At 61.5% G+C, this 27690-nt stretch overlaps 1 protein-coding gene across 2 annotated transcripts; it reads left to right on the forward strand.

The window, feature by feature from the left end:
• The first annotated feature begins 801 nt into the window (after positions 1-801).
• Positions 802-27172, forward strand: PDXK (pyridoxal kinase). 2 transcript variants are annotated; one of them, XM_059064817.2, is made up of 11 exons: positions 802-1087; positions 16184-16238; positions 19342-19446; positions 20050-20133; positions 20518-20564; positions 21194-21279; positions 22490-22535; positions 24543-24654; positions 25568-25704; positions 26659-26725; positions 26976-27172. In XM_059064817.2, exons 1-11 carry the CDS (start codon positions 1001-1003, stop codon positions 27086-27088), a joined length of 939 nt encoding a protein of 312 aa, XP_058920800.1. In that variant the 5' UTR covers positions 802-1000; the 3' UTR covers positions 27089-27172. The 2 variants fall into 2 exon arrangements, with proteins under 2 accessions (XP_058920800.1, XP_066891313.1); XM_067035212.1 differs by lacking the exon at positions 802-1087 and adding an exon at positions 4352-4420.
• The last annotated feature ends 518 nt before the right edge of the window (positions 27173-27690 follow it).

Consider the following 27690-nt stretch of genomic DNA (forward strand, 5'->3'; position numbering starts at 1 on the left):
TGGCCAGGCCCAGGACACCCTGAGGCAGAGGGCCAGCCACGTGCCAGGGGTTGGGGAACTGGGCTCCTGCGGGTCCCCAAGGGTCTCATGGCACCGTGGAGGTGTCCGCCCCCCAGGCCTCTGTGGGGTAGTTTGGGTCTCCGCTAGCCGGGTAACTCTGCGTGGATCAGGTCTGCGTGCCCTAGGCGGGGGCGCCCCCATGGACAAGGTGGGCCTGGATCCTTGGTCCTGCGGGGCGGTCACGGGGCTCGTGCGTCCTAGCGCTGGTCCGCGTGGTGGCCGCAGGGGCCATGGACCGCGCGGGGGTTCCAGGACCTGCAGGCCCTGGAGTGGGGACCCGGCACTGCGCGCCACGGGGCCCTAGGGGGGGCTCTCTCGGTAACTCCCAGCCCGGCCGCCCCTCTAATGGCGCCCCTGCCCGAGCCCACTCTCGGGGCGCCGCACCAGTGCGTTTCCTCCGTGGGAGTCCTTGTCTGACCGCCTAGTAGCTCAGCGGCGCCGGGAAGTGTGGGTTAGAGGCGTGGCGCAGGGCCAGGGGGCGGACCTCAGAGGAGTGAATGAATGGCCCGAGGAACCGAAGGATGAAGGCCGGCCGGCCGGCGCTGCAGTGCCCGGCGGGGTAAAATTGAAAGTGCACGGCCGGGTTTTGGAGGGTGGCCGCCCACATGCCAGGAGCGCTGAGTGACGTGGCTGGGTCGCCCGGGCCGAGGGTGCGGTGTGCATTCTCCCTGTCCCCCGCGAGGGGCGGGGGGGCGGGCCCCGCACGGATGCCCCACCCCGGTCCCGCCCCCGGCCCGCCCCGGCGCAGCGCCGGACCCGCGGGTTTCCAGCCGCGCTGAGGTCAGAGGGAGGCGGTCTGTCGCCCGAGCGGAGCGCCTGCGCCTAGCGGGGCGGTGGCGGAGCAGAGCCGGAGCGTGGCCGGAGCGGAGCGGAGCGCAGACCCAGCGCGCGGCGGAGACGCTGACCCCGCCCGGCCCCGCGCCGCAGCGGCAGGCCCGGCATGGAGGAGGAGTGCCGGGTGCTCTCCATTCAGAGCCACGTCGTCCGCGGCTACGTGGGCAACCGGGCGGCCACGTTCCCGCTGCAGGTACGCTTACGTAACCCGGCGGTGTCCCCGCGCCCGGCCCTTCGCGAAGGGGTGGCCGCAGCCGGGCCGCGTGACCTTGGCCGGGCAGCCCCAAGGGTCTGGAGCGCGGGGTGCCCAACGCGGGCGGGGGAGGCAGGCGCTTTGCGGGGGCGGGGCTCGGGGCAGCACTTGGACCCCTGCGGGTGGGATGGGGCGGGGATGCGGGCCCTTGGTTAGAATGAAGCCCCCGGCGCGAGCGGTTGCGCACCCACCGGCCCGACCCTGGGGGCGAGAAAATGCGGCGTCGCGGCCGGAGACCCTGCGAAGGAGGGCGCTGGGTAGGCAGGTGTAGGCACTGCTCACCTGGTGGGCTCCCCATTCCGTCCCCGCCCCCTGTGGGTCAGGATGCTGGGAGGGAGGAGGAGGAGGAACCCCGCAGCGAGGCCCCGGGCGGCAAGAGTGGGCTCCATCCTGCGAGTGACCGCTCCGGGAGGGTGGTCGCCGGGCAGGGGTTGGGGCGGTTCAGAAGGCCTCCCTGCCGGTGTTGGCTCTGGAGAAGAAAAGCCCAGCGGCCAGTTCGGGCCCGTGCAGGGTCTGGCTTTAGAAGCCGCTTGTTACATGTGCCAGCCTTTACTTACTGGGGTGCCCACGGGCTTCCTCCCGCCTCCCCAGCCTGTCCTCGGTCAGGGGCTCACCGTCTGTCTGGCTCATCAGCCGGCACCTGCTGCTTCCTGTCGCAGCCCCGAGGTTACGGTTGGGCGGCCCTTGGAGGGGCAGGGAGAGGCCTGGGTGCAGTGGGGTGTCATGCTGGGGTGTCCGCATCGGGGTCCCTGGCACTTCCTTGCCCTGTGGGCTCAGGAGGACGCTGGGCATCCGGGCAAGGTGGTGGCTGTCTTGGACCACTCACCTTTGGTCCATCGTCCCTGGGCCCCATCCCTGAGTAAGGAGCCGGTGTCGGGCCCCTGCTGTGTGCGCCAGGTCCCTGTTCTGGGCCCTCAGGGACGTGAAGGGCCACCCACTCACGGTGGCCTGTGGGCTGCCGGCTGGCTGGATGGGCCCTGGGGAGGGTTGGAACCACCTCAGTAGAGATTGAGGGCCGACCTGAGGCCAGCAGGCCCGTCGCCTGAGGAGGAAGCAGTGAAGACTGAAGGTGGAAAGGTACAGGGGTTCAAGTCCAAGGGACCTGCGCGGCCGCCACTGATCTGCGAGCACCTGTGGGGAGCACGTGAGGCCCTTGGCCCTCCCGTTCTGACCGGTGGGGCTTCAGACCGCGGGGCCAGTCGGGGTGCGCGCTTGCACCCGTCCGGAGGCCCCGGCTCTTCTCGGTCACTGATTGCTTGGGCAGGGCCAGTGCGGTGGGACGATGCTGGGGGGGGGGGGGGGCGAAGGCTCAGGGTCCCTGCAGCAGGGGCAGACGGGAAGGTGGAACCTGGCAGTTCCCCGGCAGATACCGGTGGCAGCCGCCCCCCACTGGGACGGAGCCTGGGGACCCCCCCTTCCCAGAGGTGCGCAGAGGTGAGCAGGCCTCTGCTGGCTTCCCTGAGCCTCTGCCTCTCCCTCCTCCCCACCCGCCTGCGGCCAGGCCACTTCCTTCTTTCTCTTTCCCCGGGGCATACTGTTCCTCGGCTCACCTTGTTCCTGAATTTCCCAGCACTCACACACTATCCTTTGACGGGGTGCTCCTGTGGACCCCCCGCTTGGGGGAAGTGCCTCTTAAGGATTGAACCTCCGTTCTTACCTGGGGTCTCCCCAGTGCCCAGCATCCAGCATCTTTACCTGTGGGCTTGAGGGACATAGATAGGGGGTTGTCATCTCCCTCGTGTCATCCCTGGGGTGGGGGTGACACCTCTGCCTCTGATTTAATCCATCCCTGCACTTCCTTCTAAGTCTACTTAAAGAGAAACACACAACATGAGGCTTGTGAGTTTAAGGGTTCCCCCCCCCCCCCACGGACTTACTGAGGACTGTAGCCCGGGAGACAGCCTCTCAGGGCGCCGCGGAGAAACCAGTTTACATGTGATGTTTTTTTAGCTGGGAAATACATGCAGTCAAGCATACATCTTGGTAGAAGGTTACTGCTGATCAGGAAGAACAGATATCTTAAGTTAATGATTTTAGTGCTTTTCTAAGTATAGGAAGATGCAGGAATTTGGCGTCATTGAAATTCTTTCTGAGATACGCATCTAACTATCTTAGGGCATAGAGTGCCTCCCAGGTTTTTTTTTTTATCCTGAATTCTTCAGGTGGGCGACTGAAGTGGGTTAGACTTAGGCTTGTATCCGTTGAACCGGAAGTGAGCCAGGCGCCTTGTTTTTCTTCTGGAGGCTGATGAGGCCCAGGAAGAGGGGCAGTTCTTTAGCTCATGACCTTGAAGAAGCTACCTTCCGCCTTGAGCCCTCTGGTACTCAGTTGCCTCATCTGTAGAATGGACACGACGCCTGCCTCACGTCATTTTTGGGCCAGGGAACATAGGGAGGGTGAATGTCTCTGGGAGATGCCTGGGAGGTGCTGGCTGCTGAATGAGGTGGCCCCAGCGCCCGAGGGTGCTTTTCGTACCCCTCACTGTGCAGAAAGACCAGACAGGAAGGTGGTAGGGCTGGTGGCAGCAAGCGTGCCTGGGGCATCTCGGGGAGGCCAGGACCTCCCCTCAGGACTGGATGTGGGTAAGGGTTCCTTACGCATGTCCTTTGCCCTCATTACCTCCTCCTCCTAATTACAGAAATAAGATGTAGTCTTGGAGGATGGAAAGGGCTGAGGAGAAGGAGAAAGTCAGAGAGGGTGGCCCTCAACACATGTTCCACCGAACCACGCCCACCTTGATGGTGGACTTCCAGCCTCTAGATTTGTGCGACAGTAAACTTTATTTTGCAGCTTGAGCACCAACACGGTCCCTGTTTGAGGTCCAGCTTGGGGCACACAGTTCAGCTCATAACAAGAACAATTTCCAGAGATTCCTTGGCTTGCTAACCACTTAGTGCTTCCTTGTCTGGAGTCCAGATTTCTCATGGGTCTTGCTCTTGCTTGGGCCCAGGCTGCGGAGCTCTTGCAAGTACTGCAGGATGCTCCATGGGGTCCCACGCAGGCATTTTGCTCCCCTCCCCACGTGTGAGCGCTGCTGGATCAGGGAGAGGTAGGGAGATGGGTGGCTCCAGGCCCACCAGCCTTAGCTCAGGATGGGCTGGGGGTGGGGGGAGCGTGGAAGTGGCCTCTCCCTGCACCATTCCAGCCAGCCATCCCTTAACTCCCGGAGCTGTGCTGAGTGGGGAATATATTCTGAATACATCTGGAGACTCCAAAGGCATGGTTATCCGCAGAGCTGAGTGTGGGACGAGAACTTGGAAATGGCAGGAGAAGGTAGGGTCTGGCTGGGCCCCACAGACATGGGGGGATGGGAAGATGCACTTGGGGGGGATGGAGAGGCCGCCTGGGGGGCTACCCGGTGCCCCTGGTGTTGGAGATCCGACTCGTGGACCGTTAGTGCCTCCCGAGACTTTCTAAGCCTCGTGTGCACAGTGAGGACAGTCCTCTTGGCAATCAGATGGTGCCAGGCTCCCAGGACACCGCCCGCGTGTAGCTCTGCCGTGGTGGGGCGCAGCGGGGGCCGACCCAGGGGGACCCCCACTCCCCGCTCCCAGGTGGTCGTGGCGCAGAGTTGTCCCGGCTGGGTGCCTGCGAGCCTGGGCTTCAGGGCTCTGGTTCCCAAGCTGCTTTTTGCCAGGTCCCCAGAGCGCACGGGTGGGCAGCCCGCGAGCAGCTGCCTTCCCTGGGCAGAGGGAAACATACAGAAGAGAAAGGACCAGAACCTTGACCCTGGTTGTGGATCTGTTTCTGGCCTCGAGCCCAGAGTCCACCTCAGGGGCCGAGGGGAGCATTGGCGCTGTGGCCAGCGACACAGCAGGTTAGAGCCGTGGGCGAGATGATCCCGCGTTTGCAGCGAGGGTGGGCTCGTGGTCTTCGCACCTCCGTCCCTGGAGAGGGCGCTGCTGAGTCAAGGGTGTCCGGCCATGTGATGCATCTGGGGCGCCCTCCCTGCGCGGGCCCAGGGACCTCCCGCTGCTCAGGCCTTAATTCTGGGGAAAGGAAAGGGAAGGAGTGATGGACCCAGTGAGGCCTCCTCCCACCCCAGACGCTGGGGGGCGTGTTTCCTCCTGGAGGTAGAATGGTTCTTCGGAGCCCCCGTGCGTGCGAGCGTGCGTGCGAGCGTGCGTGCGTGCGAGCGTGCGTGCATGCGTGTGCGTGCGTGCGTGTGTATACAGTTGGCCAGGCCCATTGATCCAGCACCTCCTCCCTTGTTTTTACAGCCACACAGACCCTCTTCTACCCTGTTGCTTCCCATTTTGGTGAAAATCCAGCAGGGACACGAAGCTTGGGCTTATGTATGCGTCCCCCCCCCCCACCCCCGGCAGCCGCAACAAAATGCCACAGACTGGGGGCTTAAAACCACAGATTTATTCTCCCGCAGCTCTAGGGGCCAGAAGTCTGAAATCAAGATGTTGGTGGGACTGCATCCCTTCCAGAGGCTGGAGGGGAGGGTCCTTCCTGCCTCTTCCAGCTTCTGGGGGCTCCGGGCACTCCTTGGCTTGTGGCAGCATCACTCCAATCCCTGCCTCCTGTCACATGCCCCCCTCCTGTGTGTCTTTTTTTTTTTTTTTTTAATTTTATTTATTTAATTTTGGCTGCATTGGGTCTTCGTTTCTGCGTGTGGGTTTTCTCCAGTTGTGGAGAGTGGGGGCCACTCTTTATCGTGATGCGCGGGCCCCTCACTGTCATGGCCTCTCTTGTTGCGGAGCCCAGGCTCCAGACGCGCAGGCTCAGCGGCCATGGCTCACGGGCCCAGCCGATCCACGGCACGTGGGATCTTCCCAGACCAGGGCTCGAACCCGTGTCCCCTGCATCGGCAGGCGGACTCTCAACCACTGCGTCACCAGGGAAGCCCCTGTGTGTCTCTTATAAGGACCTCTGTCATTTGGGTGTATCTGGGTCCACCCAGATAATCCAGGATGATCTTATCTCAAGATGTTTAACTTGATTATGTCTTAAAGGACCGTATTTCCAGTTTGGTATGTGCGTGAGTCCTCAGCCAATATGTATTTTAAGGGCCACAGTTCAATGCACTGTAGGTTAGAAGGAGCCTGTTTGGAGAACTTTAAAAGTGGCACAAATTGGAGGTTTAATTAAAGGCCCAGAACTTGACACAACATCCAAAAGCTGTCCTTTTTGGGAAGGATGGCACTGGCCGGCGTCAGGCTGCCTGTTCAGCTGCGGCTCCTGTGTCTCCCTCCCAGCGCGGTGGCCAGGTGCTTTTCCTGCCAGCAGCCGCTCTGCCGGGTGGACGAGCCCATCTGAAGGTGTCCAGCGGGCTAGGTAGCAGCTTCGGGCCGGCTCTGTGGTGCACCCCTCCTTCTGAGGCTGTGTCTGGAGTTTGGCACTGCTGCTTTAGGCACGTGTCACCTCTGTGGTAGGGGTCACCAGAGGCTCACGGTGCCTTCCTTGAAGGGCCATGCTGGGGGCAGGGACATTAAATTATGGAGTTCTGTGGCCTTGAGATTCTGACTTGGGACCTTAGCTCAGAACCCATTTAAACACCACGTCACCAAGATGGGAATGCAAGACCACAGGCGGCCCCGGAAGATGGTTTAGGGGGACATCTCAGTTCGGGGCCTGCAGAAATCCACTTCATTCTCTGAGTTTCCTGGCCCCTCGGTACAGAAGCAGAACTGAGACATCCAAGAGGGCTGGGTGGAGACTCTGTTTCTTTGTACGGGGACCACAAAGCCAGGCCTGATTGCCAGCGGACTGGCTCAGACACCCCGCAGGCAGAGGCAGGCTGGTGGCAGTGGGTGTTCTGAGAGGCCCCTGGCCTGGAAACCTGGATACAGGCCCCTCCTTTGCCTAGTGACATGGCCACAGGCGCTGAGCAGCGGTGGACGGTCCTGGGGTGTTAGAAGCACATGTGCACGTGAGGACGACTCACCCAGCCTCTCCTAGAGGCTCGTGACTGGATCCCAAAGAGGCGCTTCAAACCATAAGGAGCTTATTTCCAGCCTCTCACCGTGAAGAACCCTCTGAGCCACAAGGTGGCCTTCTTCAGAAGGTGTCTTGATTCGTGGTAAAAATACCTGGTCCTTTGGCAAATCTTTACATTTTTTTCCTTAGAATTCCTGGGATGAAAATGACCTTTGCAGCAGAACTGCGTTTGGAAGATACTGGAAGAATGTCACCTGCCCTTTAAAAGACATAGTTTTTGCCTTTGCATTTTTCACGGTGACACACGCATTGGCAAACAGTGCAAGGGAGCCGACGCCCAAAAGCACACCTCCCTCTGGCCCCCGCTCAGGCCACCCAGCACTTCCGGGTTGGGGGGGGGGACGCACTGGGGCTGGAACCCCGTGACCGCCCTCTGGGACGTTCTGTGCTCTGCAGGCCACATGGATCTGCTTGCTTCCCCTCTGGCCTCTGGAAGTCCCCATCTCATCCACAGTGTGTCCCAATCCTGGAACTTGGGTGTTGCTTCATTATTTCTCCGACCTTTTATTTTCCCAAGAAGGTCCAGAATTGCTTAATATCTTGATTTTCTAACTCTCTTAGTTTGGGACTGAGATTTCTGTTATTCTTCTCTGCCTGTCATGCAGAGAAGCAAGAACTTAACTTTGTCTGTGGTGTGTGTGGCTGTGTGCATGTGCGTGAGTATATGCGTGTGCGTGCTCAGGTGTGGGTGTGTACGTGTGTGGACGCCTGTGCAGTTGTGTTGTGCGGCATTGCTGTACTCTCTGTGGCACCCTGCCTCGTGCTGCAGTCACCGGCCCTCACAGGGACCTCTCTGGAAGGGGCGGGAGCATCTGCCGGCAGGTGGCTTCCGGGACTGTGGGCGGTGGGGCTCAGGGGCCTGGATGTCCCTGGGTGCTCAGCCACCCGGAGCTTTTGCAATAAGATCACAGAGTGATCCAGAAGAGTGACGCCAAGGAGTAGAATAAATGGAGTTTCTCAAGAAGAAGGGAAGGAGGTGCCAGGCCGTGGGCCTTGGGCTAGAATCGCACGGTCAGCCGCGGAGGGGCAGCTCCTCCCTCCCCGTCTGATCCCAGTGCTGCTGGGAACTTGGGGCGAAATCCCTCCTTTTACTTAGGGCTTTGCAGCGCAGCCCAGCCGAACATGACCAGCTAGTGTGCGGGGCCTGGGAGCCGGGGCGGGGGCACTGTGCTGGGAGCAGGGCTGGGGCTGGGGTGATGGGGGCCGGGGCTGTGATGCTGAGGTGAGAGTGCCCATGGGGCGCAGGTGGCCTTGGGACTTAAGGCTGCTTCGGGGGACACAGGGCTGCTTCCAGTAGGAGTTCCCATTGGAGACTAGAGGTTGCGGGTTGAGCTGAGTGGTAGGGCTGACCAGGCATGGTTGGAGTGAGGGACGCCAGGCGCCCAGCCCTGAGGCTGATCAGGCCGGATCACAGGCATGGGGCTTTCTTTTGTCCCCTCTTCCCTAAAGCTGATCTCCTAGGAGAGTGACCAAAGGTCTTGCGAAATAAGCCACAGTGAGGGTTTCTGAAGATGGCGAAGTGACCCCTCTCGCTGCCCAGCACTGACCCTGGAGGGAACCAGCGTGGTCTGAGCTTCCCCGGCTCCTGCCGCCTGGTGCTCTGCTGAGTTAACGGCCGGCTCTCACCGTGTGCCTGGCCGTCAGCAGCGGGTTCATGGCACAGCAGCCAGGCGGGCAGCCGGGAGCACATAACCCGCCCAGGCCGCGGGATCAGAGCATGGCTCCCAGCCCCCCGGCACGTGGAGGTGCCCTTGGGGAGGGCTGCTCTGCCCGCAGAGGTGGACGGGGGGCTGCGTGGGGCGAGAGGCGGGGGCCTGTGTGGACGGCGTCTTTGGCGTCCCTGCTCTTTGTGGCCGGACGCCTCCGGCGCACACCTCGCCGTCCTCTCCCCACCGCCCCCGGGTGCGCCTGCGCATCAGTCGTTGGGGTCTCCCCTGCCCCGGGGGAGGGGTGGGAGGCTGGAGCGTGGCGTCGAGGGGCAGCGCCTGACGCCGGGACCCCGCCCAGGTGCCTCGAGTTTGCCTGTGCGTCTCGGGGGGCCTCCCGGGTCTGAGACCGCGTCCCCCATTAGCTGTGCTCACGTGGTCGCGTGCGGACTTGCACGAACCCAGTGGGCAGCGGGCCGGCTGGGTGTGGTGCTTCTCGGCTGAGGCTCTCGTTCTTTCTGCTCTCGGAGCCTGAGGCCCGGCTTTGGCCCCCGGCCCGCATCCCGGGGCCCACGGGTCACAGTTGGCGGGGAGCTCAAAGTCCCCAAATCCCCGCAAGTCCAGGCGCTCCAGCAGAGGCAGAGAAGGCACGGTTTCCAGCAGGGGCTTTGGGGGCCAAGAGACCTTTTTCTACCCTGAGGAGGGGAGCTCGCAGAGGCCAGAGGCGACAGAGCTTTTGGGGCTTCAGAAAGAGGCGTGGAATTCACAGGCGGTGGGACGTGCAGCCTGGGGTCTGGGCTTCATCCCACGGCAGCCTCGAAGGTTGGGGGTCAGTGAGGTGCATCTGGGGCCCCGGGACCAGGGGAATGTGGCGGCACAGAGGCTCCCAGGGTGGGAGTGAGGACTTGAAACAGGCCCTCTTGGGCCAGAGAATTCCAGGAGCATCTGCCCCTGGCTGGCGCCGGGCTGGGGACGGTGGAGGAGGGGGATACACCGGAGGGGGGGAAGGGGGGAGGAGAGAGGCCAGAGGGGGTGTTTCTCCTTATCTCGTGAGGCCTCACTTGCCCTCCCCTCCCCTCCCCTCCCCTCTCCAGGCTGAACTAGTCAGTTCTTCCTCTTTTTTCTTAAAATGAGTCTTGTTGCTGGTAAATGATGAAAACGGCAGGGGTGGGGCAGGGCCAGTTTCCCTGGTGTGAGTACCGCCAGCTGCCGAGCCGAGTGGGAAGGCAGGCTTGTTGGTTCCAGAGCCTACGACGCGGCTGCAGCAGTGAGTGAGCCTTGCCGTGAAATGCAGTAACTAGTGCAGGAGTGTGAGCTGGGATAGGTACCAAACCTGCTGATGCAGATACAATTGACGTCCGCGTGAGCGTTATGGCTGAACAGCTGCGTCGCTCCTCAAGGGGCCTCCGAGTTCAGGGCCGGCAGTGCGCGGTGTCTTCTCCTTCAGAGCACGCCGACTTCCTCTTCCGCCCCAGCCAGGGAACTCTGCTTTGCTTTTTTTGAATTGAAGCATAGTTGATTTACGATATTGTGTTCGTTTCAGGTGTACAGCACAGTGACTCGGTTATACATATATATTCTTTCAGATTATTTTCCATTATAGTCTATTACAAGATATTGGATATAATGACCTGTGTTATACAGTAAATCCTTGTGGTTTCTCTGTTTTATATGTAGTGACGTGTTCCCATATTCCTAATTTATCCCTTCCCCACCTTCCTTTCTCTTTCTCTGACCATGCATTTGTTTCCTGGGTCCATTGAGTCTATTTCTGGTTTTGTATTATTTTTTAGTATCCACATATATGTGGTATTATCTAATATTTGTCTTTCTCTGTCTGACAGAGTCAGTATGACAATCTCTAGAGCCATCCCCATTGCTGCAAATGGCAGCATTTCATTCTTTTTTATGTCTGAGTAATACTCGTGTGTGTGTGTGTGTGTGTGCGTGCGTGCGTGCATAAATAAGCTCTAAGAAAACAAAAAACTTAACTTTGTTCAACTCTATTTCACAAGACCTAGAAAAGTGCCCAGCACTGGGTAGGCTCCCAATAAATCTGAGTTAAGTAGTAGAATGAATGAGTGAATGAATATATATACACACACACCACATCTTCTTAAACCAGTCGTCTCTTGATGGACACTTAGGTTGCTTCTGTTGATGAAAAATTAATCCCTCAATCTAAGAAAGAAATGGAAAATTTTATTCAAGCCAAATTTGAGGATTATAACCCAGGAAGAGCGTCTCAGAAAGCTCTGAGAACTGTTAGGCCTGTTAGAAGTCAAGACACAGTTACATAAACTTTCGGAGACAGCTGGGCATCAAATGTCATATTATTGACAGTTTACATAATCCATGGGACCCCCTTACAAGATCAAGAAGGAATGTTATCTTTTAAGGAATGGTCTTGTAGATGCTGGGAGAACGTTGCTCTTGAGCAACAGGTACCTGTTCTTGAGCAGGTATTTCTGCCTACGGGGTGGTTTGTAGATGCAGATGTTTGATGCAAAGTGGGGGGAGAGAGGAGGCCAAAGGGCAGAGAACATTTTTTTTATGTTTAAATTTTTCTTGTCTTGCCATAAAATGAATTTTATTTCATACTTCCTTATCTTGGCTATTGTAAATAGTGCTGCTGTAAACATTGGGGTGCATGTATCTTTTCAGATTAGACTTTTCGTCTTTTCTGGCTTTATACCCAGGGCTGGAATTGCTGGATCGTTCGGCAACTCTATTTTTAGTTCTTTAAGGACCCTTCATACTATGTTCTCCATAGTTACTGCACCGATTTACATTCCTACCAACAGTGTAGGAGTGTTCCCTTTTCTCCACACCCTCTCCAGCATTTGTTATTTGTAGACTTTATTTTATTTATTTTTTTTCCCCAGTACGCGGGCCTCTCACTGTTGTGGCCTCTCCCGTTGTGGAGCACAGGCTCCGGACGCGCAGGCTCAGCGGCCACGGCTCACGGGCCCAGCCGCTCCGCGGCACGTGGGATCTTCCCGGACCGGGACACGAACCCGTGTCCCCTGCATCGGCAGGCGGACCCTCAACCACTGCGCCACCAGGGAAGCCCCCATGTAGACTTTTTAATGATGGCCGTTCTGACCCATGTGAGGTGGTACCTCATTGTACTTTTGATTTGCATTTCTCTAATAATTTGTGATGTTGAGCATCTTTTCATGTGCTTTTTGGCCATTTGTATGTTTTTTTTGGAGAAATGGCTATTTAGGTCTTCTGCTCATTTTTTGTTTAGCTTGTTCGGTGTTTTGTTTTTTTTTTTTTTTTTTTTTTTTGCTGTTGAGCTGTGTGAGCTGTTTGTGTATTTTGGAAGTTAAGCCCTTGTTGTTCACATCGTTTGCAAATGTTTTTTCCCATTCTGTAGGTTGTCTTTTTGGTTTGTTGATGGTTTCTGTTGCTGTGCGAAAGCATTTAAGTTTGATTCCGTCCCATTTGTTTATTTTTGCTTTTATTTCTTCTGTCTTGGGAGAACAGAACTCTGCTCGTAGAGGGTGCGTGTACGTAGACCGGACTCCCCTGGAGGTTCCACCCACACTCTATGCGGTTGTGCAAGGGTGAGCCAGGGCTGAGCTACGGGAAACAGAGCTGGGAGTCTTGACAGCTGATTGATTTCCTTTGCTATTGTCACTTCTCTTGCTTAATAACGGTTTGTTCCTGCATTCTTTTGTTCCCTTAAGATCGTTAATTGCTGAGAACCGTTCAGGGGCAGGCACTGCGACCAGGCTTAGGTCACAACCTGGCTTAGACCAGAAGTGGCTTCTCTTGTGTCAAGAAAGCCATGTCTGGTCCTCTTCCTCCTGGGACACCCCCCCCCCCCGCACACCCTATCTGTCTACGGTTGGGGCTTAAAGCTGAGGGGTGGGGGGATGTGTAGGGCTGTGTGGTGCGGGTGCTGGGAGCAATGGAAGGACCACAGCTGCTTCTGGGGGCCCCCCTTCTGCAGGTGAAGAGCGGTGCTGGGGTGGAGTGACCGGCAGGGGCAGGACCCTCCCCGTCTCCCAGTCTCTTCCCCTCAGTGCTCAGTCGGGAGCCCCTGGCTGAGCAGGGGTGTGATGTCCGGGGTCGCAGTCCCAGATCCCAGAGCTGAGCGCAAAAGGTGTGTGTGGGGGGGGTGGAGCTGAAGACTAGGTTTTAACAACAGGCACCTCCTTTTTCTGGGGTCCAGGGGCTCCCACGTTGGAGCCTGGCCCTGTGCTCTGTCTTCCCGCTGCGTCCCCCGGCCCTGCCCTCACACTAGCCTGTGATGCCAATTCATAAGCTGGTGGTAGGTGAAATGGAGATGCCAGCCCAGGGGCTTAGCGCTATCGTTTAAAAGCAGAGAATAGTGGCTTCGAATGGGCTGGCTCTAAAGGATTGATTGTCTATGCATCCACAAGCAGTGGAGCAGGATATTTTGTCAGGATCTTCAGGATGTGTGTCACCGTTGCTTCAGATGTTTCTTTGAAGTTGATTAGAATTTAGGGACCTGAAATACTGCGAGCTCTGTCTAGGAGGCCATGACATCTGGCAGGTAAAGTTGCCAAGTGCCAATTTGAAGTTTCCAGTTTGAGAAGACTGTTGATTTTTGCTTTATGACTTTAAGTCCTCATCACACTGGCTTGAAATGTTTAGAAAGACGTTGAAACGCACGTCGTAAGCATGTAGTTCCACGTGTTCACAAAGGGAGCGCGCCTGGGTAACCACCGCCCCCGTGGAGAGCTGGGGTGTGGTCCTCATCTGCACCCAGGGCCCCCCGAGTCACTACCCTCACCGCCCGGAGAGACGCTCTCCTGGTGGCCAGGGAGCTTTGCCTGTTTGCGATATTGAGGTGAGACCTGAAGGTTGGTTGGTGTTGTTCAGGTGAAGAGGGAGGGGAGGGTTTGGGAAGTTCCTGGTGCCACAGGAAGGCATGCACAGCCGGGGCAAAGTGGCTGGCCATGGGGCCCCCGGGGCAGCCACGGCCCTGGGTTTCCATGCTCTCTTCCCGACCTCCGTCTCTCGGAGACGTTCTGCAGGTGGGAGTCCCGCTCTCGCCTGCGTCCCCGGCAGGTGCTGAGATTCTCAGTTACCTGGGCTGTGCAGTGTCTGTTTGCAGAGTTGGTGGAAGTGCTCACCTGCTGCGTCTCCTCCTTTTCTCTGTCCTTGAGGGTCAGTTCTAAAAGGGTCCCTTGTTCTCATTTTTGTGGTTTCCAGGAGGGAGAGGGCCTGAAGGTCAGGGGCCGCGTCTGGCTGGGAGTCCCCGGTGGGCGGCATCTCCTTCTGCATCAGTGAAGCTCAGCCGTTGAGCTCCGGGGCCGGCCCCACTTCCCACCGCGCAGGGCACTGTCTCCTGCTTTCCCCGGTGGCTGCCAGCTTCCCGGGCTTGTGTGGCTCCTTTGCTGGGGTCTCTGGTGGCCCGTGTGGAAGTGAACTTCCCAGCTGAGACCCGGCTGGGGGTGGGGAGAGGACGGAGGGGACTGGGCACCGGGGCCGGGGTGTAGAGCGGGGCGCGCGTGACACCGACGTGTGTGTCAAATGAGCGAATACTCATCAGGCCCTGCTCTGTGCCGCGCGTCCCAGAGAACAGGGTCACAGCCTCCCTGGGGGGGGGGGGGGAGGGCAGGAGTGCCCTAGAGGTGGGAGGGGCGAGTCCAGGAGAGGAGGAGGGACCCTTGCGGGCAGGTGCCAGGGCGGCTCAGCGCCAGCCCCTGGGGAGCCGTGTGCGCGGTGGGGAGGGGCCGGCGGGCGTGGGAAGTGGTGGGTCGCGTGGGAGGTGCCGAGAGGCTGCGCGCTGGTGGCCTGGGGTGGGGGCGGGGGCGGACGCACGAGGAGGCAGAGGTGCCAGGGCCGCCGCCCGCGCCTGGTCCCGGAGGATGACGCGGTCTTCAGCTCAGCCCCCTCCCCAGAACCCGTGGGTGGGAAGACCCTCCCGCAGCGGTGGCGCCCACGGGAGGCTCGGCTCCCGGCAGGCAGCGCGGCCCGGGGTGGCGGCTCCAGAGGCAGGCCGGCCCTGAGCTTGTTTGGACTGAGCGTGGGAAGGCGGCCGTGGTCAGAGTCCGCGCACGAGCCCCTTGCCTCCGCAGGGGTGGGGGGCGCGAGAGAAGGCCCGAGTCGGTCACCTGTGCTCTGGGCCTCGGGGGTGGCCGCCTGGTGCCGCTCCCGCTGGGTGGACTCCTGGGTGTCTGGCCTCGCCCGGGTGGGCGGGGCCTCCCGGCTGCACCCTGAGCACAGGGCCCTGCACGGGGGTCTCGGTGCCGAGCTGGCCGCGTTCCTTTGCGGCTGGGGAGGCCGGCCGTGCGGGGCGATGCAGTGGGCGCTCTGAGAGGCGGGGAGGGGACCGCACCGCGGGGCCCTTGTCCCGGGTCTGCCCACGGCGATGGCGGCAGGGCCAGCCTGGAAGAGGCCGATGGGGCCTGGCGGGGGTCCTGGGCCCTGAGGCCCACCACCTCTGAGGGCCGAGGGGCGAGGGGGCCCCACAGGGAACGTGACTTTGTCCCCCCGAGGGATCTGTGGTGTCCGGTACCTCAGTTCACCCGAAGGAACCAAGACCTAGTCACTGCAGAAACATAGGACAGTAGAGATAAAGCCCAAGGAAAAACCACTGTGGGACTTTGCGTGTCACAAGTGCACAGCTGTCAGCCTCGACTTGTGGAGACGTCCGGCCGTTTTAGACACAACCCCTTGTCCCCTTCATTAAGAAGGGGGGCTTCTACTTCATAAACTTGACTTTAGCTCCATGCTGGCTTTACCTTTTCTCCAGTCACCTGCTCTGACTGCTGGAAGTGAACTTTCTAGACCTTGTGTTCGGGCTGTCTCGGCACCAGAGCGCCACCCCTCCCCTCCCTTAACTGCTCTGCCCCCGGTGCCTCTGGAGAGGCTGGTGGCCCAGGTGAGGGGGCCGAGAGCCGGTGGCCAGGTGACCTGAGCCGGGACCGCATGAGGCTGGCCCTGTGAGGTGGGGTCCCTCCCTTGTCCGGGAGCGGGTCTGTGGCTCCGGGCCGGGTGCCTTCTTTCTCCCCAGCTGGCACGTGACGATGCAGGGGCTACAAGCCAGGCTCCCGGGGAGGGACCAGGAGCCCTTGGCCTCGCCCCCCACATTGGGCTGGGGACCGGAACATAGACGGCCTCGCCGCCCTCTTTGTGTCCCAACAGATGGATGCCTTGCTGGTCTCTCCGAGCACTTTCATTTGGTGGCATTTCCAGAAGTGATGTGCTGAGCTCCAGCGGGCAGGCAGTGGCCTCTGAGCCCCGGCCCTTCAGGGGTGCCTGCTCCCAACGTGTTTCCTGTCACCTCCACGCACGTCACTGGAAGGGCGGTGCCGAGGCTGACCTGGGGAGACCCCCCCCACCCCCTGTCCTCCACGTCGGGGACCCTCCAGCCAGCCCCAGGCTGTGTCAGGCACCTGCCGTGGGTCCGTGGAAGCCCACCAGCTCTCTTACACCCGCTCCTTCTCTGTCCATCTTGCAGGTTTTGGGGTTTGAGGTCGATGCGGTGAACTCTGTCCAGTTTTCAAACCACACAGGTAAGGCGTCAGCCTCCGCGGCCCTCGCAGAGCTGAGCGTGGGCGTAGGGAGTGGTCCCTCACCTTGCAGGCGGGAAATGGAGCCAGGGGTGCGGCCCTGGCCGAGGCTGCGCCGCAGGTGCAGACGGGGGTTGGGGGGCCTGGGTTTGCCGGCTGCATGTTGAAAGCAGCGTGGCTGCTTAGGAGCTGGATGACCTGGCGGGTGACGGGACCTCTCGGCCCCCCGCTTTCCTCCGCGAACCAAGGATGGTGATCCTTGTACCTGCTCGGGGCCCCTGGGCGACACTGTGGACTGGGAGGAGAGCAGATCCCAACTTGCTCTTAAAAGCCAGAGCCTCGGGGAGCTCGTGTGTGTGTCTCTTCGTGCACAGGGACCCCAAGGATTTCTGTGCACAGGAAGCTGTGTGATCGCTGCCTCGGGTTCGCGAGGGTCACCGCCCTCGGAAAGCCCCCGCGGTGTCCGGCGAGGGCCCCGGGCTCCCCACCCCCAGGGCCTCAGAGATGCCCTGACCTGGGATCCCTGAGCGAATGCTGGCAGGGAGGCAAAGCCTCTCAGTTCTTGGAAACATCCCCACATCCCTTCTTTGAAATTACTCTGAACCCTGACGGAACCTCAGAGCACAGAAGGTCCCAGAAACTGCTGGCAGATTGCCGACCAGATATGCGGAAGGGTGCTTCCCCTCGGCCCGATTCTTCCGGGTGGGCTTCTTGGAAGGGAGGGGTTGTTACAAGTCATCAGTTGAGGAGGAACAACACTAGGTCCAGATGAAAAGGCTACAGTTCCCACTAAAAATCCTTTCCTGCTTTTGCTTTCAGAGTGCCGGGCACAGTGCCACCTGGACACGTCCCCAAAAGTTGTCAATCCGGTGAACCCCCTCAGAGCTTACGGGTTTTACTGGCAGTTTTAATTACCCTCTTTTTTTTTTTTTAAAGTAAAAGAGCCAAGTTGGCTTAGACATTAGATGATGATGCCCTCCCCCCACCCCCCGCCGCTCCGGGGCGGTGCTGGGCTCTGAAGCAGCAGCCGGGGTTCTGTGGTTGTTCCTTTGGCAAGAGTTTCCTGTTACCCAAGATCCGAGCCCTTGGGCGGGCGGCTGGAAGAAACTGGACGGGGCTGGAGGTTGGCGGGTGGGGCAGGGCCAGCCTTCCAGGCACGTAGGGTTTGGGGTGTGACCTGCTGTCGGGCCTGGTGGTGACCCCCTGGTGGACCAGGACCAGGTGCCCGCAGCAGACGTGCAGGGAGGAGCTGGGTCCCTGGGGGTCACCGGCTCGGCCTCTGCAGACTTTGTTTTTTCATCTGTAAACTGTAAATTGGGTGGGTTGGACAGAGGACCAGAGTGCCCCTGTGTTTCCGAAGGGTCTCCTGGATTTGGAGAGGAGAGGCTGGGGTGGGGGGGGGCAGGAAAAGGAGTGGTCCCGAACCTTCTCATCATGTGAGGAAGCTGGTCCGCCGGGCGGGGGGTGACTGCACATCACGGGCTGCACTGTGTCCCCTCAATTCACGCGTCGGAGTCCTAACTCCCAGGACCTCCGATGTGCTAAGGTCTTTAAAGAGGCAGTTAAAAGGTACATGGGGTCATTGGGGTGCCCCTGCTCCAATCTGATCGGTGCCCGTGGAGGAGATTAGGACACAGACACACACCCAGGGGGACACGACCACGTGAGGATGCAGGAGAAGCCGGCCGTGGGGCTCTCAGAGCAACCAGCCCCGCGACACCGTGATCCCGGCCTCCAGCCTCCAGAGCTGTGGGAGCCCCTGTGGTTCTTGGTCACAGCAGCCCTAGGACAGGAGAAGTACATGTGCGACGGAGTCAAACCGCACGGTGTTGGGAATTCCCTGGCGGTGCAGTGGTTAGGACTCGGCGCTTTCGCCGCTGAGGGCCCCGTTTCAATCCCTCGTCAGGGAACTGAGATCCTACGAGCCACACAGCGCAGCCAAAAAAGAAAAAGAAAAAACCACCATGTCTGGAATGATGTTCAGAAAACCAAGGGGCAAGAAGGGCCGTTGTTCCTCCCACGTGGGCCGCTGGGATTTTGTGGCAGCAGCACCTGCGGGGACACAGCCAGAGGCTGCCGGCCCTTAGCAGACACCTGAGCCTTGGGGGACAGCCCTGCGAGAGATGGGTCACCTCGCCTCGGTGGACCCTCCTTGCCTCTGGCCCTCCCTACTGGTTAATGGGCGTCCACCAGAGGCCACGCCGTCCTGGAGAACTGCTGACAGGTGTTGTCGGGTGTTGGCCCCTCTGCGGCAGGAGAGCCCTCGCCCCGCGGGCACAGAGGGCGCCGCGGCCCCTTCTCCAGGCCCACAGCCCAGCCAGCGCGGGACCTGCAGGACAACACCCGAGGCGGCAGGGAGGGTCTGGGGCTGTGGCCGAGATCTGCTTCCCGTGGTCTGTACTCGACTTTGCTGTCGTAGAAATCAGCCCTCCCGAGGCTTTTACTTATGTGCTTAGGAACCCATCCATTTGAGTGGGGTCCCTCCTGGCGTAAGGGCTGCCAGGATGCGCTTGACACGGGCGGACCGCGGGGCGTCCCTGGTGGGGTGCGCCCGCCCCAGGTGACCTCAAGGGGGCCTCCTGCCTGCCCTGTGGGCACTTCACCCGGGTGCCTGTCAGGTCGAGAACCCGGGCCGCAGCCTCTCTCTAGTTTACATTTGGCTCTTGGTCAGGGTTTGGCCCGAGACTTGGATCAGTTGCAGCTCATCTTGGATGGAGGTGGGGGTGCACAGAGCCCCTACCTGCCAGCGTGCGCAGGCAACGGTCTTCAAGCGGCTCAGCCTGGGTGGGGGACGTGCGCAGGAGAGGCTGGCAAAGCCGGGGACCGTGACACGATGGGGACCCTCCCAGGTGCCCCGCCGAGGACAGGGAGAGGTCTCGCAGCCCTGCGTCCCGTCTGTTGGTGCAGTGCAGGCTGCACGGGCGTCCTCGGGCGGCCCGCAGAGCTGGGCCCTCGCTGCTCTGGGTGGGAGGGTGGGCCTCGGACTCGGTCATCACAACCCCAGACGGTGTCGGAGCCAGATGTGCTTTCGGGGTGGACCTGCCGAGGGCCGTGTCGCCCGCGCGCCCCACGCCTCAGGGCCTGCGTGTTCTGCTTCCCCCACCAGGCTACTCGCACTGGAAGGGCCAAGTGCTGAACTCGGACGAGCTCCACGAGCTGTACGACGGGCTGAAGCTGAACGACGTGATCAAGTATGACTACGTGCTCACCGGTGAGGCCCAGGGGAGGGGGTGCCGGGACCGGGGCCCGGCGCCCACCTGGGGAGGGCCGGGGAGGCGCAGGGCACCCCTGACCTGGGCTGCTCCCCGGTCCCCGCCTCCCTTGAGGAGGGATGGTCCTGCCATCGGGATCTCAGTCGGGCCAGGTAGCTTGAGCTTGGGGGTCCTGGCTGTGCCACGTCTCCACACTGAGGTCTCCACGCCCACGGAGGGGGCCAGGTGGGGTGTTGGGAAGGGGTCTGCGACAGAAACACCCAGATAAGCAACACGCTGCCACCTGGTGTGTTGGTTTCATTTACAAACCCACCTGGTTGCATTTATTTATATAAGTGGTTAGAAGTGAGCACGCTGATTCTGGAAAATGCAAGAGCGGAAGGAGACCATTCCTCGTACACTCACGGCTTCTTCCTTTCATGTCAAAGTTAACGTTTCTTTTTCTGGGAAATGCCCGGTGTCTCCCGGTAGCTACAGTTGTGGGAGCACGTGTCTTGGCCCCGGCCGCAGGGTCTGGGCACTGCCTGCCGTCCTCTGGGCAGATGGGCGTGATGGCGCTGTTTCCGTGGCTGGGCGACGAGAGTTCTCTGTCCCTCCCGAAGGTTACACGCGAGACAAGTCCTTCCTGGCCATGGTGGTGGACATCGTGCGGGAGCTGAAGCAGCAGAGCCCCAGGCTCGTGTACGGTAGGTGCTGGGAGCCCCGGGGACGGGCGTCCCGGCCTCCTTCCCCCCGGGCAGCCCATCTTCACGTTCTCCTCCTCCCGGCACGTGGGCTCCGGAGCAGCCGGGCCTCTGGGGACGAGAGCCTCACAGGCGTCCTCACGGCGAACCTGGCGAACGTCTGGGGCGGGTGACACAGGGCTGTGAGCGGTGCCAGGGTGGGGTGAGGGACTCGCCAGGTGGGGCCCGGACGGCAAAATGCCAAATGCCAGGTAAGGAGGTAAACGAGGACAGGAGGCCGTGCTTTTCCCAGTTTAGCTGTGCGTGTGAAACTTAACAACAAGTCAGATGTGGGGCGCTCCTCTCAGCGCCGCCGCTTTTGCCGATAAGGTGCCCTTTGTCCCGCAGTGTGCGACCCCGTGATGGGAGACAAGTGGAACGGAGAAGGCTCCATGGTTAGTGCTTCCCCGCGTGGGGGTGCGGGGTGCGGGCCGCGGGGCTGTTGACAGCAGCACTCTGAAAGTGTCTGCCCGGGCGAGACGCTGCTCTCGGGCCAGAGACACGTCCTCGTCCCCCGTCGGGAAGGAGAGGCCGGGGCTGGCAGAAGAGGTTTCCGCGAAGGGCCCCTGACGAGGTATTTCAGGGCCGTGCATCCCCGTTGTAGCTCGAGCAACCGCAGATGATTTGCAAAAGAACGAACGTGGCTGTTTTCTAATTGAATTTCAGGTGTGGACACGGAGCTTTGAATTTCCTCTGATTTCCACGTGTCACGGAGTACTGTTTTTTTTTGGACTTTCCCCCCAGCCATTTAAAATCATAAACGTTGCTCTCAGCGCACCAGCCACACCCCAGCAGACTGTGGGCCTGGGTTCCCGGCGCTGGCGTGGGTTGAGCGGGTGGCGTCATCACACGGATACGGTGGAAAAGCCACTAGTGGGGTCCTGACCCGGATCGTCAGGGTGGAGGGGCTGCCCCAGCCCTGCCTCGGGACCCCTTGGAGCCTCGGGGTCCCCACAGCGCAGGCCGCCCTGGCCCCGCTCCCTCACCCCTCACGCGTCAGCCTGTTTCTGTCTTCCTCCCGCAGTACGTCCCCGAGGACCTCCTTCCAGTTTACAGGGAGAAGGTCGTGCCGGTTGCAGACATCATCACCCCCAACCAGTTTGAGGCTGAGTAAGTCATTGGAATCGGCTGCAGCAGTCAGGCCCACCCCCCGTCCCCACGGGGGAGTGACACGGGGGCCCTGCTGGGGAGTCCCGGTCTGCGGGGCAGGGAGCTGCCGGGGCGGCGCTGCTTGTCGGCAGCAGTGGGCAGTCCTTTCCCCCCAACTCCTGTGGTCGTGCTGGTCCCCAGGCAGCAAGAGCCTCTGGGGACAGAAGGGGGCAGAGGCGCTGTGGCAAAGCCGGGGGTGCACGTGGCTGACACGGGCGACGGGACGGGGAGCCCACGCCAGCTGACGCGGGCCACCGCCCCGGAGCTCTGAAACCCACGTCCCAAATCTCTGCGCGAGGTTAAAAGGACCATGCCTGCCCCGCTGCCCGGCGCCTTGTTTCCAGGGGCCTTTCTTGGATGCCCGCCCCCCCCGGTGGACAGGAGAGCCGGGCACCCAGGGAGTCGAGGAGTGGCTCCTGGGGCCTTGGGGCGTGAGCGCTGCGGCGGGTGGGTCCCCATCGCGTTAGGCTCTGTTAGGCCAGCAGCGATATCCCCTCCTCTGGTCCCAAGGCCGCCCTATAAAGTAGGGATGGGGCCCCTGGACTCTTGGGGGCCTGGGGTTCCCTAACCCGGGCCTCTCGATGCTGGGGGATGGCGGCTCACCCGGAGGTCCCTGATGGTTGGTGGCTCAAGAGCGTAGTGCACTGAGATTTGCAGCTGTTTGCGAGGACGCTGGCTGCCCTCAGTGGCACCGTGTGCTGTGACCGTACACGGCCGTCCTTCCCCATTGTTACGTGTAAACTTAGCCACAATCTGGAACTTCAGCCCACTCCCATGATGTGTGAGTCCCTTTTTATTTTTTTAATTTATTTTTATTTTTATTTATTTGGTTACGCTGGGTCTTAGTTGCGGCACGCGGGCTCCTTAGTTGTGGCATGTGAAGGCTTAGTTGCGGCACCCACGTGGGATCTGGTCCCCTGCCCGGGGATCGAACCCGGGCCCCCTGCGTTGGGAGTGCGGAGTCTTAGCCACTGTGCCACCAGGGAAGTCCCGTGAGTCCCCTTTCAAACTGACTCTTGACTGGTCCCCAGACACGGTGGCCGCCTGGTCCGCGACGGCGGGCAGGTGCCAGCCGGTTCCCTGTGGGGCAGGAGGGGTCACCAGTGCGCCGTGGGCAGCGCCCTGGGGCTCTTAACAGGCGACGGCTCAGCTGTGCTTGTCTGCGTTCCAGGTTGCTGAGCGGGAGAAAAATCCACAGCCAGGAAGAAGCCTTAGCGGTAAGCAGGCCTTCCCGTACCTGGCGTGGGACAGGCAGCCCTGCTCACGGTGGGAGGGGACAGCCACACGCCCTCTGGCCCAGGACACAGGCGCCTGTGTGGCCAGCATTTGGCTTCCCATCAGCCAGCCGCCCGAGGCCCGGGGAACCTTTGCAGATTCCGTTTCGGCCCCTTGGTTGGTCACCTGCAGCTCAGTGCCCTGCTGGGGCTGGGCTCGCCCGCCGCCTGTCACAGCTGCCTCTGAACGAGCGTCCAGGGCCGTCGCAAAGCGCCGCAGACGGGGTGGCCGGGCGGCAGAGCTTTGCCCTCCTGGTTTCGGAGGCCAGAGGTGCAGGCTGGCCGGCTGGCCCGTGCTGTGTCAGAAGCCTGTGGGAAGGACCCTTTCCTGCCCCACAGCCTCTGGAGGCGGCTGGCAGTCCTTGGTGTTCCCGGGCTTGCGGTCATCACCCCAGGCTCGGGGTGTGTCTGCACGCACCTGTGAGAGTGCGTGTGGGGTGCGTGCGTGTGCGCGCGTGTGCGTGGGAGGGTTTCTTGCACGTAACGGACCCGTATCTTTGGGGCCTGGCTGGGCATTTCTGGAGTCCGCAAGGCAGGATGCTGGACGGGAAGGGCGGGCTGGGCCTCTCAGGCAGGGGCTGACTCCGCAGCCCTGGGCGAGATTTCCTCAAAGCTCTTTTCAACCTTCCCTCGGCACTTGCTGAGGGTCCATAGCTCTCCTGCTGGGATTTAGCCTTCGGTGGGGTCTGCCACCCCTGCGCCGCATGCCCAGAGCCCCAGGGGCTGCCAGGGCCTCACGCCTTCCGCGTCTGGGCCTCTTCAGAGGCCGAGCTCACTTCCCGGTCCAGGAAGCACACACTTGGAGGAGCCGGGTCCCTGGGTCAGAGCTGGCGGCGGGACTGGCCACCCCTGGGCCCGCGGGGCTGTGTGTCTGTTTCCCCGGTCGGCGGAGGGCTCGCTGGGGCAGGAGAGCAGGCTGGGAGGACCCCCCCTTCCGTGCTCGGAGGGCCTGGCTCTGAGCTGGCACAACGGCTGGGCGGTCTCAGAGCCAGGTGACCCTGGGGCGGGAAGGAAGCAGGGCCGTGGGCACGGTGACCCCATCTCTCACATACCCGCCCAGCTTGGTACCCAGCGCGGGGTGGGTGCTGGGTTGGTGGCACGCCTCGTGTTGGGGGGGGGCGGTGTGCGTGTGATGTGTGTGCGTGCGTGTGGTGGAGGGGGCGTGTATGTTTGCGCTTGGGGCATGTGCGCGCGTTGTGGGGGTGCACGTGCCGCGTGGGGGTGCACGTACGTGCATGTGTGCGCTGGGGGCATACACGTGCGTGCAGTGTGCGCGTGGGGGGGGTCTTCGGGCGTGCGTGTGTTCACACGTGTGTGAGTGTGTGGCCGGGCACAGCCTGCGCTCGCAGGGCGTGTTCACAGGCACTTCTCGGAGGCATTTGCATGAGGAAAACGGGACCACCTACAGCTGTTTAAAAAAGAAAAAGCCCCCCAGAGCGACGTCTGTTCCTCATTACCCCGTGACCCTCTGGCCGGTTACCTCCCCAGCCTGCAGGCCCCAGGCCCATGAGGGGAGGGTTAGTAGTGGCGTCGCCTCCTGCCCGATACGAGGCCCCCCACCTCCCACCACTCCTGCCCCAGTTCACCCCAGTGAGCATTTTGCCCCGGCGTGCTGCTGCGGAGGGGGCACTAGACGTTTGTTGAATGGATGGAGGAGGGCATAGTTTCCCAGGATGCACGGCGTGGAAGCGCCCCTCGCTTGGCGGTTGCCGGGCACGGCTCCTGCCGCCCCGGAGCCCAGGCGCGAGAAGGCGATGGCCCGGCTGGTTGGCTCCTTCCTCCGGGGGTCGGGCACAGGCGGGGCGCAGGGTGGGGCCCCTGCTAGTTGTCTCCGTCCCATCCAGGCAGGCTCTGTCAGAGGCAGCGGGGCGGTGGGAGACGGGGTGAGGGCCGCCAGGGCCCCGTCTCGGGTGGCCAAGGAGCGGCTGACGCGCTCCCCGCGTCCGGCAGGTGATGGACATGCTGCACTCGATGGGCCCTGACACGGTGGTCATCACGAGCTCGGACCTGCCGTCCCCGAGGGGCAGCAACTACTTGATCGCGCTGGGGAGCCAGAGGACACGTAAGCCCCCGCCCGGCGCCGGGCGCCCTCCCGCCGTCCTGCCGCGCGTCCCTCAAGGCTTCCGAGGTTTGGGTTCCGTGGAAGGAAGATCCCGCCTGACTCGCCAGGGGGCCAGTCTCCTCGGCTCCCGACAGCTCCAAGAATACGATCAGACTGAAAACAGAACCAGGAGAGGTTCCATGAAGCAGGGGGCGGGGGGCGGGGGTGCTGACTGCTCCCCCCGCGGTCACCACACGGGTGCCATCCCCTCTTAACGGGCTTGGGGGTCACGTGGACCAGCCCAGCTGGAGCCCGGCTCCCGGGGAACCAGGTGTCCCCAGGCCTGCCTCCCCCCACCCCCCCCCACCTCAGAGCTGATGCCGACCTCGCTGGGAGGACCCTTCACGCTCTCCTGTGTCAGTCGTTTACTTATGCCCATGCCGCGGCGTAAAATGACACGGAAGCCTGGGGTCACACCCGCTGCCCCGCAGAGCCGTGCCAGGTGTAGCTGTCACCACCCCCTCTGTGTCTGTGCGAAAGGACACTGACACGCCCAGACACGCTCACAGGTGCATGTGCGTCCACACACGCTCGCGCCCGTGCTCGCGCCCGTGCACGCACCCCGACCTCAGCGCGTGATCACGGCGCCTCCAGCTCTCCCCCCACCCCCACGGCTCCCACCACCCGTGACCGCGCGTTCCGGGCCCTCGTTTTCAGGCTGCGCGGTGTCCCCCAGGCCGCCCTGACCCTGTGGCCCCCCGGGGCTCCAGTCTCTCACTTTCGCACTTGGAACGGGCAGCCACGGGGGGGCGTGGGGGACCCCTGCAGGCTGAGCCCCCTGACGCTGTGCAGGGGCAGGCAAGCGGGTTCCCGGGCCGCGGTGCCTCTGCCGGCTGAGGGTCTGGGGTCCCAGCTGCCGGACGCTTCCCCCCAGGGGCCCCCGACGGCTCCGTGGTGACACAGCGCATCCGCATGGAGATGTGCAAGGTGGACGCAGTCTTCGTGGGCACCGGGGACCTCTTTGCCGCCATGCTGTTGGCGTGGACGCACAAGCACCCCAACAACCTCAAGGTCAGTGGGGCGCAAACGGGAGCATGTGTTCAGAGCTGGAGTCTGCCGGGCCCCGGCCCCGGAGGGGTCCTGAGCCAGATGAAAAGGGAGGGCTTCGCCGAGGATGCCAGGGGAGCTGTAGCCTCAGCAACTCGGGGTCCGGAAGCATCACGCAGGGGGGAAATCCAGTGACAGCTCGTCCTAAAACACAGCCGCTGCAGTCAGACTTGCTGGAGACCCCTCTCTTCCCGGGGATTGTCCCCCCTCCCCCCGCTTTGTGTGTGAGTGTCCACGGTGCCCTCGCGTGCGCAGGCGCACCCGTGCCCTTTGACCTCCCTCTGGGCGGCCGTCCTTCCCCGGGGTGGGGGGGGCAGGCACACACCCTCCCCAGCGGTCACCTCCGTGTTGTGAGATGCACAGCTGGGATGGGGCCCTTCCCCTCACCTACGGGCTCAGGGGCGAGCGCCGAAATGCTGTGGTTTCTCCACCCCCTTCCCTCGAGGGCGGCGGGTGAGCACACGGACCTGCTTCACGGCCAGCTGGTGCCCAGAGGAGGCCTCGCTGGGTCGCCCTCGGCCAACCCCGGATTCAGTTCCGCCCTGGGTCCCAACAGTCGGGGAGGGAGTCCACTTGCCTCCCCAGCACCTGAGAAGCCCTGAGTTTTTAACTTGGAGAGGCCAGCAAGCAATGATTTTGGCCAGCTCTGGGGCAGGAGCTCTTTCCCGTGTAGATTCTTTATAACTGATTCCTTCCAGAAACACTTATTAAGCACCTACTGCATGGCAGGCAGTATTGACGGAGTTGCCTGTGGTCCATTTAGCACACGGGCCTCTGCTCAGCTCTCCTGGGATCTTCGCAGCGACCGCTCCGTGATGGGGGGAGCGTGTGATTGTAGGTCCCCAGTGCCTTTGCCAGCGGACAGTCCCATCCAGGCGGCCCGGGGGCGGGGGGCTCAGTGTCCTCTCCTCCCTGCAGGTGGCCTGTGAGAAGACCGTGTCGGCCATGCACCATGTTCTGCAGCGGACCATCAAGTGTGCACAAGGTACCACCTCACTGGCTGGCAGGGGTGCAGTGCTGCATTGTGAACGGGCTGTGGCTCCCGCCATCTCCCTGGCGTCGGCCTTTAGGGCTGGGGCAGGGGGGCAGCGTGGTGGCGCTCCCTGCTGAGCTGGGAAATCAGGGGTGGCCCAGAGCGTTGGGGGCTCTCACAAAGGCGAGGGGAAGGAGGAGACAGATTCGGGATAACTTCCGCTGGCTCTGTCCCCATCATCGATGCTCCGCCCGTTCCACAGCCAGGGCTGGGGAAGGACTGAAGCCCAGCCCGGCCCAGCTGGAGCTGAGGATGGTCCAGAGCAAGAAGGACATCGAGAACCCGGAGATCGTCGTCCAAGCCACGGTGCTGTGAGGGCCGCGCGCACCCGCCTCCTTACCGCCCAGCGTTAGCTGTCTCCGTTTCCGTCCTTGTGAAAAATGTAATGTCTGCCTTAGAGCTGTGTCTGAAACTTGATATTTTTTTCTTCTTTCACGAGTGTCCAGCATCCACTGATCCTCGTTGTGAAAATGTGCTGGTCGTGCTTTTTAAAAATAACAAAGCGATCACAGAAATTTGTAATTCGGGACCCCAGCTCCCCTCCCACAAGGCTCCTGGAAAACCAGCTCCGCGTTTACGTCTCGAGGGCGTCCTCCCCAGGCTGGCTTGGGATACGTGGTGGACCCCCGTCCTTTGTGCAAGGCCCAGGGAGGCCCCTGTGTCTGCATCTCTGAGAGCGAGTCGGGGGTTAGTGTTGGTGTCCAGAAAGATGATGCCAAATATCTTTATTCTGGGTCCGACCTCACCGTCTGTGTCCCTGCTTGAGAACTTTTTGCCTCTTACTTCACTGCAGGGTAGGCCCCTGGGGGTTTCAGGTTCTCCCCTTCTGTTCACGGTGTGGACGGGCTCCCGCAGCTCAGGCGCCCAGGCGCTGCACAGTTGCTTTGGCGGGGACCTTCCCAGGACCCCGAAAATCT

The sequence above is a fragment of the Kogia breviceps genome, chromosome 5, assembly GCF_026419965.1.
Source record: "Kogia breviceps isolate mKogBre1 chromosome 5, mKogBre1 haplotype 1, whole genome shotgun sequence".
NCBI classification, from domain to species: Eukaryota; Metazoa; Chordata; class Mammalia; order Artiodactyla; family Physeteridae; genus Kogia; species Kogia breviceps.

Bases quoted from the DNA above. Each gene is read 5' to 3' on its own strand.
- PDXK (XM_059064817.2), top strand. From the start codon at position 1,001: ATGGAGGAGGAGTGCCGGGTGCTCTCCATTCAGAGCCACGTCGTCCGC. The intron at 1,088-16,183 runs GTACGCTTACGT...TCCATCTTGCAG, and splicing joins CGGCCACGTTCCCGCTGCAG to GTTTTGGGGTTTGAGGTCGA. The intron at 19,447-20,049 runs GTGAGGCCCAGG...TCCCTCCCGAAG, and splicing joins GTATGACTACGTGCTCACCG to GTTACACGCGAGACAAGTCC.